The 17,947-nt window shown below is 41.7% G+C and overlaps 1 protein-coding gene across 1 annotated transcript; it reads right to left on the bottom strand.

The window, feature by feature from the left end:
- Positions 1 to 6,578: 6,578 nt before the first annotated feature.
- Positions 6,579 to 15,580, bottom strand: arrdc3b (arrestin domain containing 3b). Its single transcript, XM_026354678.1, has 8 exons — positions 15,024 to 15,580; positions 11,053 to 11,134; positions 10,202 to 10,349; positions 9,704 to 9,806; positions 9,325 to 9,581; positions 8,873 to 9,032; positions 8,608 to 8,762; positions 6,579 to 7,645 (listed from the first exon to the last, which is right to left on the bottom strand). The coding sequence occupies exons 1-8, from the start codon at positions 15,301 to 15,303 to the stop codon at positions 7,568 to 7,570; spliced, it is 1,263 nt and encodes a 420-aa protein (XP_026210463.1). The 5' UTR covers positions 15,304 to 15,580; the 3' UTR covers positions 6,579 to 7,567.
- Positions 15,581 to 17,947: the final 2,367 nt, after the last annotated feature.

Below are 17,947 nucleotides of genomic sequence, written 5' to 3'. Positions count from 1 at the left end.
TCTGTGTGTGGCTTTTCATTATTGCTTCTGTGTAGATTTGTTTCCAGGTGAACTACTGACTTCACTGAGAGAAGTGGTGAATTAAATAGACCTAACAGATGACTAAAATGACTTCCAGAGGAAGATTTTCAAAATAAATGATTTGTCATTTAGGGTAGAAAGTGTCTCAAAACACATTTAGATGAAAAGCTGCAAATTAACGGCAAGAGAGTTGCTAAAACATTAAGCACAAAGCTTCCAGAAAGACTTTAGCCCTCAGTGCCAACATTTTCCAGAACCGAAACCATCCTAGTTTTTGCAGAATCACAAAGTCTCTGAGCTACAGACTCAAGACGAGAAAGGCTGAATCACAGCTCCTGTTAACTAAGAAATAAGTTGGAGAATCAAGAATGGACCAAACATTTGACAAAAACTCTGATTTCTATAAGGTTTTATGAGATCAGAGCGACACTGGATGGACAGAACAGACCACGGCTTCTAGAAAACAGCACCAGATCAACTCGGCTGGCAGCATTGAAACAGGCCGTGGTATTTTCCAAAGACTCCACTGATTGGTTAGTTTTATATTAGTTTTAGATATGACCAGTCAGGACTTGGCCCTCTTCTTCACCCGTTTTAAATCCAAGTGAAAACTTGTTTTAATCAAAACATTTCATATCAGGGTAAGAAATGATCTGAATACAGCCTCTTGAAGTCGGTGTTGGCAGCTTCAACTAAAATTAGCCTGGAGCAAAAAAAGAAACTGACAGATTCCATGGAGTATCTGAAAAGAGAGGAGCTGTACTGGCAAATAACTGTATGTATCTGAGAAAAGTGTTTATTCTAAGTGATTATGCAAATGTCTTATACTCCCGCACCTGAAACAGACACAAACACTGCAACTGTACTGGAATTTATATCAACACAATGCGAACAGATTGTATAACGGCTGGATTTGGCGTGTGGACAGAAGCTCTGATGGTGCGAATAATGGATGAGCTACTGAACCTGTTGAGCAGCCACCCTGAGGCAACTTTAAACCAACTCAATGTTAACTATTCAAAAGCAAAATCACTCCAAACTAGTCAACCGCATAACTTTAAAATCTACAAAACAAGAGCGTTCTGTCTGCAAACTCCCCCTCTCAGAGGCAGGTGTTTGGTACAGTCCACACAAGTACTGTGGGAACAGGACGACACACACGATCCAATCAGCACAAATACACACACACACTACTAAAAACAACAAATATACAACTACTAAAAGGCACTAAAACACTAAATCGTCAAAAACCCATTTATTGACTAAACGTACATTTAAACTCATTAGTGGCAGCACAAATACTGTGTGTGAATATATGTACTTCACTAATAGTAGTACTAGTAGAAGCTGATGATGTTTTAGTAGAAACTAACTCAGTAACACTGTAAATCCAGACCAGCAGCAGCAGCCAGGGGGCGCCACAGACAGCAGAAAGCTGTCAAGGCCAGTTATAAAAAGTGAAAATACAGCAGTACTACAATACAGGGACAGTGACCTCATATCGTAGACCTGAATAGTTTCAGCCTCCTGTCACAGGTTTCATCCAAATTTACCCTGAATGTCCAGAAACTTGACAAAACTAAATGTGAGTTAATACGTGTTAATTTTCTGTGAATGGCGAGCTGTTGTCAGTAAACCGCTGCCGAAGAGGAGAACAAGACGATGTGATGGCAACACAAACAACGTTATGTGGAAAACAACATGTGGGAGTTTTTCAAATTCACTTTTCTGTTTCATGGATTGAAGTTTTGGAGTCTTCTCATAGCTCCACTATAATCTTTTTGTCAAGTCACATACTTCATGTTCATCGTTTTAGTTTTAAAACTCTTTTAGTGATAAACAATATTTATGATGGTTGCAGTTTGCAGGCAGCAGCATCTTCCATCCTCTTCTAGAGAGCTACTGTCCCCGGCTGTGTTTACATGCACTTAAGAAACCTGGTTACTGGAAAGTTAACCAGTTTCCCAACAGCACTTACAGACAGATATCAGTAATCTTGTAAGTTTATTGCAGCCACACTCTCTGACTGGAACCATGAGAACATATTATCAACCGTACAAACAGCTCTGCTCCAGTTTGTTTCCCCATTTATTCTACTGCATGAGTTTTTCCTCAAAGTTGGGAACTCTTCTTCTTCACCGCTTAATTAGGAAACTGCTTTGCCTCTGCTACGTGGTGGACATGGTCACATGGAGGTTTTAAAGTCCCATCTTTGAGATGAGTTTATTTTTAGCAGTCTGTAGATTGCCGTCTGGCTGTGTGTAATTCATTTGAGCTACTGTGCACTGTAGCTACAGCACTAAAATACATGTGTTTGCAGGTTTATGCAGCACAGTTGATCAAATCCAGTCTTTTGGCTTCAGAAACAGTCGATTCACACTCCGTCAGCGCAGCCACCAAACCAGAGCAGTGTTCAGAAGTCATCAAGGACACTCTGCTGGCCGACAGCCCAGTGTGGTGCGTTCGTGTTTATGGAGCGTGCATGACTGCTTGGATGAGCGTGCACGTGATTCAGATGTCTGAACAAACATGCACACACTTGAATTATTCCAGGCTCCCACACATCACCTACGTATGTTGTCGAGACTTCAGAATCCAAGACAAAGAAGCGATACTTTTCCCAGTCAGCGATAAAAACAGGAAAACAAAGCTTTGGATTTCATGGCAACGTGATGCTTATCTGTCTGTGCCTGCGTCTCCCGATCCAGTTCAAACCAGTTTCTGTTTATCAGTCGGACAGAAGCAGCCTGTCTAGTAGAAGCCAAAACATTATTCATGTGACCTCTCATCATTGTGTGTGAGAGAGGGTTTTGTTCTTTGTGCACTTGTGAGTGTTTAATAACCAGTCAAGGTAAAACTGAGCTGACAGAGGAGCAGCGGCCTTATAAACACGTCGAAGAAGATGTGCAGAGGGGCTTCGATTAGTCAGCTCATTGCAGACGTGCATGACAAGACTGACAGAGTACAGAGACGCTGGATCAGTCAGAGGTTCCTACTGTAGAGTGGGAACAGATCCGAGCCCGGTCTGCCTGTTCAGAGGAGCAGGGTAGCTGAGCAGTCGCATACAGTCATGGGAGAAGTCCTCAGATCCTTTCAAACAACGCTCCAACAATTCTTTATAAGTTCTGAGAGCTGCCATCTTCAGGTCCATCTACAGATGTTCTGTGAGGTTGGAGTCTTTGTTTGGGTCACTCCAGGACAGACAGTCTTGTTCTGAAGCCACTGCAGGGCTGTCTCAGGTCTTGGCTTTGGATCAACGCTGTGCTGAAAGCTGAACCGTCAGTCTCGGGTCTTGTGGACTCTGGAGCAGGTTTTCTTCAAGGACGTCCTGGACTTCCTCATTTTTGATCGGTCTCCTTGAGCTTGGAGCTGATGCTCATGTGTTAAAGTGGTTCTTCTCATTGTGACGCATCAGTTTGTGTGTTTCTACCAACTCTGAATTTACTGCAGCTGCTTTAGTTCAGTGATTTCAAACCTAAGAGTTAAATAAATAACTGTAGAAATCATCAGCTGTACATGAAGCACGTGACTCAAGCTCCCAGTGAAGACCTGAAACCATCAGATCTGTGTCGGGTCACGAGGAGACTGGAACCTTCCTCACATGAATACGTGAAACATCAGGTTTGAATGGAGTTCTTTAAATGACCAAAACCAAATTAGCAACGAGCATGAGTTCATCTGTAGAGTCAACTTTAAACAACGTCTGAAAATATTCTGTAGCGATCAGAGAGAAAAGAATCAGACAACAGTCAGACAACAGTCAGACAACAGTCAGACAACAGTCAGACAAACAGTCAGACGACAGTCAGACGACAGTCAGACGACAGACAGACGACCGTCAGATGACAGTCAGACAAACAGTCAGACGACAGTCAGACAAACAGTCAGACGACAGACAGACAACAGTCAGACAACAGTCAGACGACAGTCAGACAGACAACAGTCAGACAACAGTCAGACGACAGACAGACGACAGACAGACGACAGTCAGACAACAGACAGACGACAGTCAGACGACAGACAGACAACAGTCAGACAGCAGTCAGACAAACAGTCAGACGACAGTCAGACAAACAGTCAGACGACAGACAGACAACAGTCAGACAACAGACAGACAAACAGTCAGACAACAGACAGACGACAGTCAGACAACAGACAGACAGTCAGACGACAGTCAGACAAACAGTCAGACAACAGACAGACAACAGACAACAGACAGACAACAGTCAGACAACAGACAGACGACAGTCAGACAACAGACAGACAAACAGTCAGACAACAGACAGACAACAGACAGACAAACAGTCAGACAAACAGTCAGACGACAGTCAGACAAACAGTCAGACAACAGTCAGACAAACAGTCAGACAACAGTCAGACAACAGACAGACGACAGTCAGACAACAGACAGACAAACAGTCAGACAACAGACAACAGACAGACAACAGTCAGACAACAGACAGACGACAGTCAGACAACAGACAGACAGTCAGACGACAGTCAGACAAACAGTCAGACAACAGACAGACAACAGACAACAGACAGACAACAGTCAGACAACAGACAGACGACAGTCAGACAACAGACAGACAAACAGTCAGACAACAGACAGACAACAGACAACAGTCAGACAAACAGTCAGACAAACAGTCAGACAAACAGTCAGACGACAGTCAGACGACAGACAGACAAACAGTCAGACGACAGTCAGACGACAGTCAGACGACAGTCAGACAACCAGTCAGACGACAAACTTTGAACTGTCAAAGCAAAGTTCAGAGGTGAAGATGAAACAGCTGATGATCAGTTTCTTATGATGCAGGTTAAATCCTGTTTGTATTCATCTATTCTGTCTCAGCTCCACCTGACTGCAGGACACCTGCAGCACCTGAGCAACTCACCGCAGCTCGGACACCTTCAGATGACGTGAACCCCGGACACCAGGCCTCTGGTCTCGGTCCCACATCAAACTGGACTCAGATGAACTTGATGAACCGAACAGAGACCGATTAATCCACAAACGAACACCGACAACAAACAATCATCAGGTTGGACAACCCGCGCTGTTCACCTGCATCAATATGATTGGACGATACCAGTCACATGGCTCTGAAGGAGCCAATCACCGCGAAGCAGCAGGTGACGACAATCAGCCAGAGAAGTAGAAACGAAGTAGAAGTATTTGCAGTGGAGTACTACACTACTAGTACTACACTGTAAAGTGGACCATCCATAACAAATGATCACATTTTACCAGCACTTCATATTTTTGTCTTTATTTATTTTATGACCTCAGATTATTTATTTTACCTCAGATCCGAACTCTGATCTGTTTCTATTAATTATATTATTATATATCAAAGACCTGGTCTAGAATTTACACTTAGAATAAAAGTTCTGCAGTTTGGGAGAAACCCTTTGTGCGATGAGAAAACCGACTGTGGTTCCTGTGACTCTGTCTTTTAATTATATGTTGAACCACAGACTGACATTTACACTTCAGCTGAAGATCCATTCAGGGAAAACCTGGATAAGGCTGAATGATTATAAAGTGCTGATCAAGTGTTGTTGGCTCCCTGATTCCTTAACCCATCCCACATACAACAAATCCCTGTTTAACCTATAAACACATCTAAACACACACTCGGCTGGTGTATTTACGTCTAATTCTTTTATCCAATAATGTGCATAAGTGAGCGTGTGGCAGCATGTTCACATGACGTGTGACTCCTGATTGAATATTACTGCAAAGTAATACTACTCTGAATACTACTAAAAGATGTTTCCTCTGTGTACTGCACATTGTGAAATAACCTAAGTGAAATTAGCTTTGCTCAAAAAACTCGTCTCTCTTTTCTCTATATTTATTCCCCCCCATCCTCTTGGCCAGTCTGCACCATAGAAGTAGGTCAGCAGTTCACTTGAGCTCTGGCCTACATCAGGTTTGCTGTAACTGATAAGTGTAATACAAAGTGATCCCTGCCCCTAACATTTAATTTAAGTATTATTACATATTATATTATGCTGTTATTGTCCATAAGAACAGTTTCTGCAGCATTTTGGGTGTGAGTTACGCTATGAGCTACAATTTGTGCTGAATTTGCAGACATTTTAACAAAGAGCAAAGTGTGCTGAATTTTCTATCAGTAGTTCATCTTTGTAACGTACACATGGATGTATGTACAACTTTCACTGGAGTACTTTGATGATGAGGAAAACCTATAATTGTGTTGATTTTAAGGGGAGTTCTGTCTAACAGGAGCGTTTCTTCCCTCTGGTTTCTGAGCTGTGGATGTTTATTTGTGATCTGAAGTCGAGATAATAGATATCCCCAGGATGTCATTTGGAAGTCACACTGAATCTAAAAATATTTTCATCATGTCTGTGTGTTGTTTGAGTCAGAGAAGAAGAATGCAAACTTTGTCACTTGGGAATAAATTCCTGTGGTCGTCTACTCAACATGAGTTTGAAATATTGTCTGCATAAGATCCACAACAATAAATACATCAAAAAATGTATTATTTTATAAAATAAACCTTTTATTTTATCAAAATTGATCATACCAGCAATAAAATCATGACAATAATGTATAATGCACAGAAATGGAGCAACAGAGTATATGAAAAACGAGTGCAAAATAAAATAAAATAAAACCACAAATACAAAAATATATTGCACTTGGAACTTTTAGGTGGAAGAAGTCATATTTGAACAACATTCTCAATTAGATATATTATCTGTAAACATTTATCATTCTTTTTGCAAGCACAGAGCTTCTTAACATCCATATTGTAGAAAAATCTGCAGCAAGAGAAGCTTCAGTTCAGAGCAGAAACCAACAGGCGACTTGTGGTAACTTTATTTTGGATGGTCGGAGTTGTGCTTGTCTTTAGACCCTGTCTTTGTTTTTTATCTGGTCATTTAAACCAATACACACACACACACACACACACACACACACTTGTTTCTCTATCATTCACACACAAATTTACTTTTAATATAAGTGCTCTAGGTGGTCATTTATGTCAAATGTCATCTCCACAGTTTCCACCTGAAGTCTGGTCCCAACCTTAAACTAGCATTTAACTCAATATAGATTCTGTCCCGTCTTAAATCTGACATTTAGATGAAAGATTATACATGTTTACATCTGTAGCATATACGCCTGCTGCGCTCTGCAGTATAAAAATCCACCAACAGGAAACAGTAAATACGGTATGTGCAAAACTCACTGTGGCTTTTTCTCACCACTCGGAGTGATCGTTGTTTTCTGCCTCGTCGGACTCCTCCCTGGAGTCAGACAGTGGTGTCTGTCTTTTTTTATTTACCCTTGTCTTGAGCTCATGATTTGAAGGATCCAGCATGGCTCAAAATTCCTGGCCTGCACATCACAGAACATTCTCTCCGCTCGCTGTCCCGGGTCAGCTCAGGCAGGTTCTAGTCTTACTCGTGGTGATATAAAATCTGGTGAGAAGCGATGTGGGCCTGGTAGCTGAAGGTGACGGTGTCTTGTTTGTTCAGAAGCCTCCTGAAGCCCCAGTTCTCCTCAGCGGGACGGACATGTGTCAGGTCTCCTGACGTCCGCGGCCCCACACCCCTCCACAGGCTCGGGGCACGGGTCGACCTGTCAAATCAATTATTTCAATAATTTATATTAATAACTAAAAACTTAAAACAACCTCAACTCAACACTGACAATGAGCTTCTGTTGGCTGTACACACATGAAGAGAGGAAGGCGACAAAGATGTGATCACTGTTGATGAATTTAAAGTGGGGATCTGGAAAATAGCAGAGTGGCTCATTCCCACTTTAAGTAGTGTTTTTATTCTTTCACTGCATTGTGACTTTATATCTTGCAGTGTTTTAATAATTATTAAATCGTGTAGCACAAAAGGTTAGCTAGTAAATTTCATAATTTGGGGTTTTCAGCTGCTGGTTGGACAAAACAAGACATTTAGTGTCGTTGCCATGTGCTCAAATTGACTATTATCTGCAAAAGTTTTTCCAGTGACACAAATTTTATGTTTCACAAACTTTGCTCCTTCTAAGATTATTTCCACGTGTCTAAATTTATGCATTTAAGAGTCAGTATTTACAGTTCTGGACGTTCTTTTCAGCCTCTGGACCAAATCCCGACTGATGGAGATCTATTTTTACTTTATCAGTGCTTCCAGTTGATCACAACGTGTTCCCCGTTTGGGCCCTGACTTTATGCTTTCTGACCTTTTTTAACCATAATGTGACAAATCAACAAACTAAGCCACAGATTCATCTATTTTTATGTTGAAGCCACTTAATCTTGAATTAAACTGCTCAGAGTGAGCTCAGCTTGATGTGTTAGCCAGAGTTTTACCTGGTGAAGTGAAGGTAAAATAACATTTTAGAATTTGTAAAATGGAATATTCTGTTTCGTGTTTTGTTTTGAACTGAGCGTCTTTGACTTTTTTTGTCCATCTTGACCAGATGTCTCTTAGAAAATAGACTTTAATGTCAACAAGACATTAGCATCAGTTTGGTCACTTGGCTGAGAGACTGTGTGTGTGTGTGTATGCGTGCGTGCGTGTGCGTGCGTGTGTGTGGTTTACCTCAGAGTAGAGTGGTGGTGGCAGATATCTGAACTCTGCGATGTATGTTAGCAGAGATCCCTGGTCCTCTCCCTCCCCGTCACAACTATCACAGCCCTGCAGACAATCCCGCCTGTGAGCCTCTGATATTGCCAGATCGCTGTAGCTTGGCGGTGCTGCAAGAGCAATAAACAAACGGGGCGTAAGAGAACTTTGTGTACCACAGTGTACTGTACTACACACACAAGAACAGAGATGAGCATGTGGCTGTGTTTACATCACGTACCCTCAGGTCTCTCCGTGTGGCTGAGGCCGAGCCACGTCAAAGTGCTGCAGTTGCTGCTGATGCTGGAGGTGCGGGTGGCGCAGGCATGGAGAGGTATGGTCCCGATCACCAGCGGCAGCGAGAGAGACAAATTCAACCCACCGGGAATGTCCACATACACCTGCAGGCAGAGAGGGAGAGTGCAGAGAGGACAAGAACAAAATGATGAATAGCATCGTGGTGTTTTTCATTTACACACTGACAGGAAACATGTACAGAACACTGTGTGCTCTCCCTGCAACTTCCTGCTTTCATCTCACACTAACTCTTATCTGAGTTAGACTGTGTAGTTTTAATGTTAACAGATGTAATTAAGAGGTTTTTTTAATTAAACATTGATTTTTAAAGCTGTGAATGGACTTTTCAGTCACTGCCCCCGTGTCAGATTTTCTCTTTAATACTCCTGAACTCACCATGAGGGCGTACTCCACTCTGATGATGGGACAGTCCAGGATGGACGGGGACACTGGGGGGATTTTTAGCAGTTTGCCCTCCCAGCTCTGGCTCTTCCCCTGCAACAGAGGGTCTCCTCGCAGATTGGACACCAGCTGCTGAATCTGTTTGCCCTTGCCCTTGGCAAAGAAGGTCTGAGTCTGGTACAGCGCAGCCTTCGGCACCACGACGCGGGAGGAACAGTTCTCCACCTCGGCAAAGATTTGGATGGACTCTCCTTGAAAAGAGAGAGATGAGATCAGTCCATCAGACTGAGGGAGAGGCGGCATAAGTGAAATCTTAAAAGTTGGAGAAGAAGAAGAAGAAGAGTTGGAGGAATTAGGAGGAGGTGTGGCTCACCTGGTGTGTAGCCCTTTCTCTCGATCTTGGCACTGAGGGAAATCGGGCCTGAAGCACAGAACCAGCAGCATAATGTCTTTTCTTTAGTCCCAGCCTGAGGGGCCTGTTCAGACACAAGCATCCATTTAATCTGCTGCTAAATGGTCAAAATCAACAGATTCACTCCAGCTTCATAATATGAATTCATTTAAGTTAGATGAGAAGGTTATTCTGCTATAGCTAGTGGAGGTCTAAGCATGAAGACAGGCTCATACTCTGGAATCGAACATTAAAATTAAGAGAAATTCCCCTTGTAGTAAAGATGCAAATGATAAAACAAACCTTTGCTAACACATACACTGTAAATCTCTCTCTCATGTCCTGTTCTCTCACACTCAGCTAATGATCTGCTGCTTGTAGCTTCTTATTCACCATCCAGACCCGAGTCAGCCTTCAGTTTAAGCTTCTAAATGTTGAACTACTCCTTTAAAAGAAGAACAGCATGCGTAGTGTGCCTACCAGCAGCAGTGGCGTGTTGATGTCGATGTGTTCAAACACAATGAACTCTTTCTTCACTTTGACGGGGAGCAGCCACGGACGGTGCAGCTCGGCTTTCACCCAGTACCTCACATTGCCGTGCTTCCCTTCGAAGGAAGTGGCCAGAGCCCTGACAGACGAGAGGAAGGGCAGCGGGATAAAGAGTGTTAGGAAGTGTGGGTGGTCTGTGGTTGTGTGCAGTGGAGGAAGAACTACTCAGATCCTCTTCTTGAGTAAAAGTACTTAAACAACAGTGTGTAATGCTCCATTACCAGAACACGTTCTGCATTCAAATGTATATTTAAGTAAAAGTAGAAATTTGAGTATTAGCAGCATCGTGTATCATGCACCAGTAATAGTGGTAGTAGTGTAGTGACCTATATATTATAGGTTATAAAAGTAGGTTGTTAATGCATCAACACTACATCCAGCAGCATTTTTAGTGTTGTAGCTGCTCAACGTGGAGCTTCTTTCCCAACTGATAGGCCCGACAAAGGTCACCAGATAAATAAGTGATGGTCCTGTGAGGATTAATGTGAGAGGGAGGAACAGGAAGTCCTGTTAAAAGGACGTTCCTTCTTTTTCTTTAATACTGAGTAATTCAACATCCAACCACCTTTCAAATTTAACAAAAGGTTTCCACTGAAATAATGACTTGAAAAATGTTAAATTACGATTCAGGAAAGGTTTTTAGATCTATGCTTCTATATTTCTATATTTTAGAGAAAGTCGTTTTTTTGTTTGTGCCGTATTTTCAGCTAAACGTACAGAAATCCATTGGGATCTTAACCAAGTAACTCAAAATAACAAGTACAGCACTTGCTATTACTCACATCTGAGGCAGGCTGAAGCTGAAAGCGAACTCATGTAGGCCGGCGTGCAGCACGGTCAGACCTTCCTCTGGACAGTCCTCATCTGAAACACAAAGAACATATTTCCAAATACACCGGCGCTCTTCAGCGAGATGGAGCTCTGTCATGTGGCCTCATCACACATCACCGACTGTAAGAGTCACTTCACCTCTGAGGAATCATTTCTAACTATTTGAGGCAAGTAAAAAGAGAATAAAAACTATATCAAGAAACAAGAGCATCAATGTTATCAGAAGTGGAGTAAAAAAATGTTAAGAAGATAAAGAGTGACATGAAAGGAAATTACAAATGTTTATGTTTCATATGAAATAAAGCGGAAAAGATTAATCACCAGCTATTTTAACCATAAATTACATTTTTCACAGAATGCTGACATTGAAACCTTCTCATATGTTGATTAGAAATCTTCTGAAAATAAAATCACAAATTTCATGACAATTTCAGACTGTTTTTATTCAGAAAAAGTTCTTATAGAAAACAAACTTTAGGAATCCAAAACTCAGGCTTTGAATCATAACAGCTGAAAAATAGATTACAAATGTTCAAACTATAGTCGGACGCATAAATAAATAAAGACATAAATAATAAAATAATAATAACAATAAAAATCAGTTCAAATATTCAGTTTATATGAGAAAATAGTTCTTAATATATAAATGTATTTGTTAAAATGAGCAGGATCCACAGTGTTATGGGTCAGTACCATCATCGATTTATTAGAAGAGGGGATCGATCATGTTTTCTGTACATGTGGATAAGATGTAGAAACGATTTTAAAATACCAAAGGTTCCTAATTATGACAGAAATCGTCTCCATGTTAAAAACTGACACTTCTCACTACTATAATAAACACGACTGGAAGAAAAATGTGGGAAATTAACAGTAAACCAGACTCAAAATGTCAAAACTGGAACACAGCTGCAAATAAATCTATCAAGATGACGGAGAAATTAAAGAAAGATGGGAATTAACTTCCCAAAACTGTTGTAACAGCAGCACAAACTGCACAAAGGTGCACGTAATGACCTCCTGTTAGCTGGAGTCTGTTCAACGTCTCAGCATCTAAAACTACTGTTTATTAAAATACTGTAAATATAAAAAAACCTAACGTCAACATGTTTTAACAGAGACAGTGTGAAAACAGGATGCTAACGTTTGACCCCCCCTCGTTAAGACGTAGTCTGGTCACCGTGCCAGACTCCATACTGAAAACCTTTAAGTTTAACAGTTGACAAACTCCATCTGTCACGAGTAGATGTAGTACAGAGCTGTTAAACAACACACCCAGTGAGACAAAGATCCTCTATCGACTCTACTTCCTCTTTACGAGTGTTATTGTTTGGATTTGAAATGTTCTGCTCCACTTCCTGCCACCTTCACGTTTCACCCTGCATCTCTGCTGGCTGACCTTGTGTGTGTGAGTGTGTGTGAGTGTGTGTGAGTGTGTATTCATATGTTTGGCACGAGAGCTGTTATAAACAGTTTGCACGCATCAGTGTGTGTGTGTGTGTGTGTGTGTGTGTGTGTGTGTGTGTGTGTGTGTGTGTGTGTTGGGCGTGCATGTTCGTGCACCCACGTCAAGTCACCGGCAACACAGAGCAAGCAGGAGTAGACCGGTATGAACCAGACTGAGCAGCTTCCTTTAACTGGAAACTCCAACGCATGCATTACAACTCGGCCTCCCATTGGAGGAGAGCGTGACATGAATTAAAAGCCGGGCTCTGATTGGTGAAGCCGTGACAAGCCCCTGCCCACATTAATACCACCATGTGGTGTGTGGCATGAGGGGGGGCGGACAGAGGAAGGGTGTTGTACAGCAGTGTGAACTCCAGGTACAAGTCTGAAGGAAATAAATGAAGACAGGAAAAGGAGCTTTAGCATATTCAGATGTTTTTATTAAACAGTCATCAAACATTTAGACAAATCTCATGACCCCATCAGACGTTCACCCAGTTTCCCTTTTGTTCCATAAACAGGTAAATAGTGAAACACCTGAGCTGGGACACAGCACTTCAACGTGAACAGAGACATTTGACCTCAGGGCTCGTTTCTGGAGCTTCTCTCTCAGCCCAGTGAGCTGCTCACTACGACACGTCGCCTTAAAAATCGAATAAACAAAAACTGATTTTTAGTAAACGGACTTGCCGAGCGTTGAAGAACAGACGGAACATCCTCCATTTGCCAAATGTGAAGATTTGCTGCTTCTCTTTTGCTTCTGTGATAAGAAACTGAACATTGAACCTTGAAATTGGAGCTGTTGGTCAGACTAAACAAGACGCAGACAGACGTCAACCTGGGCTTTAGGAAACTGTGACAAACATATTTTACAATTACAGACGCTAAATGGAGAAAAACATTAATAGAAATAATCATGAGTTACAAAACCTAATTTAATTATTGAGGAGTTTTTAAAATCAAACATGAACAATTCTTTTTTAATTTGATAAAAATAAAAACTGACTATATATAAAAACTAAGGTTTATACGTTACCTTACTGATTATCTTCATCTATTGGTCTATAAAACATCCTCAAGTGTCTTGTTTTGTCCGACCAACAGTTTTAACACCCTCATTTATTAGAGGACAAAGAAATTAATGTAAATGAATTCTTGGGGACTCACACTGATAAAGTTTAAATAAGCTAAAATCGGCCAATGTATCAGTCTGATGTAATTAAATCTACAGGTTATTTCTATTTTTACATGTATTTGATTTTAAACCGGCTCATATGAACCTCAGCTTCCACTGAAAGCTCCAGAAACTGCTGCAAAATTCACTTCACATCATCACTTCAAATGTCAAACAGCCTGTTTTCATATTTCTGAGGTGTGAAGTGTTATCCCCCACTGCATCATTTAATTTCATCTTGACCTCTGACCCCGACTCTGTCATCCATCCATCCCTGAATAAACAATCAGGATGCATGGAGAGGCTGCAGAGAAGACAGGCGACCTGCACAGACATGAGCTGGTGATGGCGTGAAATCCTCCACGGTGATGATGGTGCTGCTTTGAAATAATTCATCTTGCAGAGTCCAAACGTGTCTTTGAGTCTTTAATAATTCAAACAGTTCCAGTCCAGGGAGGGAAACCCAGCAGCTCACAGCTGCAGGTGGTAGTTTGAGCCTCATGATGATGAGTCGACGTCTTACATGAAGCTTTTATTTGCATCAAACTGTCCTTTCACTCATTTGCATCATGTTTTACAAGTAGAACAACAGAGGAGGTAAAGGACGTGTTGGGAGGATTTGACCAGCAGCTCAGATATAATTCCACGCACACGCACACGCACGCACACAGTCAGTCTGGTCCTCCCTCACTCACTCCCCTCCCTCCCTCCCTCCCTCTCTGGCAGTTTCTGAACAGGTTTGAACCGCTTCTAACAAAGGGAGTTGCCTGAGCTGTAGCCTACTTCAGGATGTCATCAGTAAAAATGTTTATTTCCCATCAGTTTACGTGAATCTTTCACCAAACATGACACAAAATCGGCTGCTTTCGATTTTGGATCGATTTGTTCTTTTACGCGCAGTGTTTCACACATCGACTGCAACTTTTCCCCCTGAAGCAGGCTGTCAGATGGGAGGATGCAGACTGTGCACATGAGACCCCCGTTTAAATCCCCTTTAACGCCGCTGCTCATCATTTAGTTTGATACTTATGACACGTTTTAGTTGAATAATTCACGAGTTCATAAGAAGTGAGGCAAGAACCCGGGAATCGCATCAGCTGTTGCATCAGCACCAGTCGCGGATGGACTGGATGTTTTGGGGCTCATGACATGTCTGCACCCTCTGTACCCACAAAGTTCTCTACCACACACATCAGCCTCCGTGAAAAGTTTGCGGTGACCAGCTGACCCGCATCACTTCACGCGCTACACTGCGACAGAAAAACAGCAGCTACGTGACAATAAGATGGACCAACTCCTTACCTCTCTCCTCTCCTATCAAGGTGTCGTAATGGTGCAAGTACTCCACCTCCTCGGTGTAGTTTTGAGTGTAAGCCATGTTGGCCCCGGCGTTTCTCGACTCTGTCCACCGGACCCTGGCGACTCCCTTCGCGGTTATGTCCAGGCTCTTGACCCGCACATCCCCTGTAACCTCCACTACCACCCTCCCTGACACCAGGTCTCCACCGGAGAACACCGGCAGGTTGTTCTCATTCAGACTGTCAAAGTAGATCGCCAAGGTCCTCACTTTGCCCAGTACCATGATGACAAGGAATTAAGTGCTGTCACAAACAATAAGAGTCAACGGAGGAGAAGTTGTGAATAGAGCCGCTTGGCACAAACTCATGCGCCTAGCTCCGGGCGCCCAGCACAGAGCTGGGTCTGCGTCAGTGTTGGTGATGGTTCATCTGGTTTGAGACGCGCAGCTGATGTTCCGCTCCAGCTCTCAGCTGCTCTCGGCTCCTCTCAGCTCTCAGCTGCTCTCCTCCGGACGCGCCTCTCTGCTGCCGTCTACCTCCAGCCGCTGCGCTCTTAAAGCCTCTGTGCGTAAACGTAACCCCACTGAGCATGTGCGCGCACTACGGACGGCCTGCTCACTCAGACATGAGCTGAAGAACAGCAAAGGACGATATGGACGAATGTGTCCTCATAATAATATTTATTGAGAGTGGGAAACATGTTGAATCATCTCTTGGAAGGAACTTTGTCATTTGCAGCGAGAATACAACCTGATATCACTTTAAAATGAATTCTAACACAATATGATGAAGCTTAAAGTACAGACGTTCAGATAAGTTTCTATTAGAGCTGCAGGGATTAGAGGAATGCTCCTTTACTGAGGCACAGAAGATTTTGACAACTACTGTGACGATGAAATAATCATGAAGATCATTCTTTGGTAAAACTGCTAAAAAAAATCACGATTCAAACCGACCTGGATCCATTTAACTCCACATCATCAGTCTGTGGTGTTTGTGCAGTTTGAACCACTACTAAAAATAAAAAGATAAGGTTCTGGGCCTGGTCTTTCAGAGGTAATGCATCAAACGTATAAAAGATCAATATAGATATAAAATAAAGATAAAAAAGATTTTATAAAAGATCTGACCTTTATTCCTGCAGTTTGAACTTCATGTGTACAAGTTATTCACAGTAACACACAGAAAACCAGTGGTAAAGTGTTAATATTATTATAACATAAGTCTAATAATTATTAATTATGTAGCACATAAAGTATTTAAAATAAATAAATCACATGTTTTGTGATTTGTTAGATAATGATCATTACTGCATGTTACTTACGTAATTCAAATTAAACAAATCAGTTTGTTTAAAAAGAATCATCATGAATTAAAAACTTGATGGAAGCTGAAGCAAACACACATATGACATTTGACTGAGCTGTTTCTATCATTGAAAGAAGTGATTCACTCTCTGGAAAAAGCAAATAGTGAGATTAGATTAACCGACCAAGGTTTCTGCGTTAGGAACTAAAAAGACTTCCAGAAAGGCCGACGACAGCCGACAGCATTTTTACAACACAAACGGAAACAAACACACAGAAAAGGCTAAATAAATCAGTTAAAATCAGTTTTTGCACATCCTACTGTCCCCTCATTGGACCCATATTTTTACACCAGCAGCTACTGCGTTTAAATGAGAGAATATTTGTTATTGCATCTAAAATATCACGTCCAGTTTCCTTCCAGGAGACAAATCCTGCTGCTGCCAGGCCGGTGATGTGCTGAAACCCAGGAAGTGATAAAACATACAGCAGGAGTCCCTCTGCTGGTCACAGCTGTGCTGCACAACAGGAGACCAGGTTCCATCACAGAGGGTTCACCTGGATCTAATGGGAAAAAGAATCCCTGGTGTATTTGAGAATTCAGGAGGAAACACGTCCTGAGACTGAGAATATGGATTGTTCAGGGAAACTCAGGTAGTCTTGTACATAAAGATAGTGAAATAGTTAACCTAGTACAGAAGAAGTTCAAGTAAAAATACTTTCAATTGCCTCTAGTTGTGTTATTCTTCACTCTGAACCCGACTGGACTGAAAGTTTCAGCTAAAAGCTAAAGAATTATTTCTATTTTTAAAGGAAAACATTTGCTGCTGTTCAAACATGAGGTTAGTTAGAGAATCTCTGTGGGACTTTGATCCATGTCTTTAAAACCATTGTTAGATTGAGTGTACTTACACCTTCTGTGAGTTTCAGTCTCTCTGTTATTCATTCTTTTTCCTCCGCTCTTTTATTTGTCCACAGCAAATAAACGACAAATAATCCGCTTGGAAAAAAGACGCATCTGACAGTTCAACTCCAGATCTCGCACGGAAATCGTCAAGTTTTTAAGTTGTTTTAGTATTAAAGTAATTCAGTGAAAGTTATCTGTACATTCATGAGTACATTCAAAATAATAATAACTAACAGCTTGTTCGGCATATTTTAAATATATATTCCCAGCTGCAAACTGCAAAATACGAGAAAACAAACCTCTCAACAAACCCTCATCTCGAGTTGTAGCAAATGGTACTTCCGTGTTGTGTTGGTGTCCCAGTGCATTATGGGAAGTGAAGTTAAAAAATGTTATAGCAAGATGGGAAAGGAAGTGGCAGGAACACACTGTTTCTATTGTTTCCATCACTCTAAATATCATTATTAACAGTTCAACATCAACAATCATCACTTTTATTTGATTATATCAACCACACAGAGACACGTGGATATGTGTAGAAATATATTTTGTCAGATTAACGCTACACAGTCGTTGCTGCCAGTCCTGATTTTGACTTACTTACGATTACACATAGTAATTACTCAACAGCAGCAAATTCCCACCAGGAAACATAAACAGGTTGTGTGCAAACTGACAGGAGTGATAATCTGGTGCAGAGAGTCAACAGATAAC

The sequence above is a fragment of the Anabas testudineus genome, chromosome 12, assembly GCF_900324465.2.
Source record: "Anabas testudineus chromosome 12, fAnaTes1.2, whole genome shotgun sequence".
Taxonomy (NCBI): domain Eukaryota; kingdom Metazoa; phylum Chordata; class Actinopteri; order Anabantiformes; family Anabantidae; genus Anabas; species Anabas testudineus.
Note: the sequence above shows the minus strand (reverse complement) of the source record. Positions and strands in the feature narration are given on the sequence as shown.

What these genes read in the sequence shown, in the direction of transcription:
- arrdc3b (XM_026354678.1), bottom strand. Translation starts at nt 15,303, where the DNA reads ATGGTACTGGGCAAAGTGAGGACCTTGGCGATCTACTTTGACAGTCTG. An exon ending in GAGAAAGGGCTACACACCAG is followed by an intron (nt 9,582 to 9,703) that starts GTGAGCCACACC and finishes TCTCTTTTCAAG; the next exon opens with GAGAGTCCATCCAAATCTTT. An exon ending in CCACACGGAGAGACCTGAGG is followed by an intron (nt 8,763 to 8,872) that starts GTACGTGATGTA and finishes TTGCTCTTGCAG; the next exon opens with CACCGCCAAGCTACAGCGAT.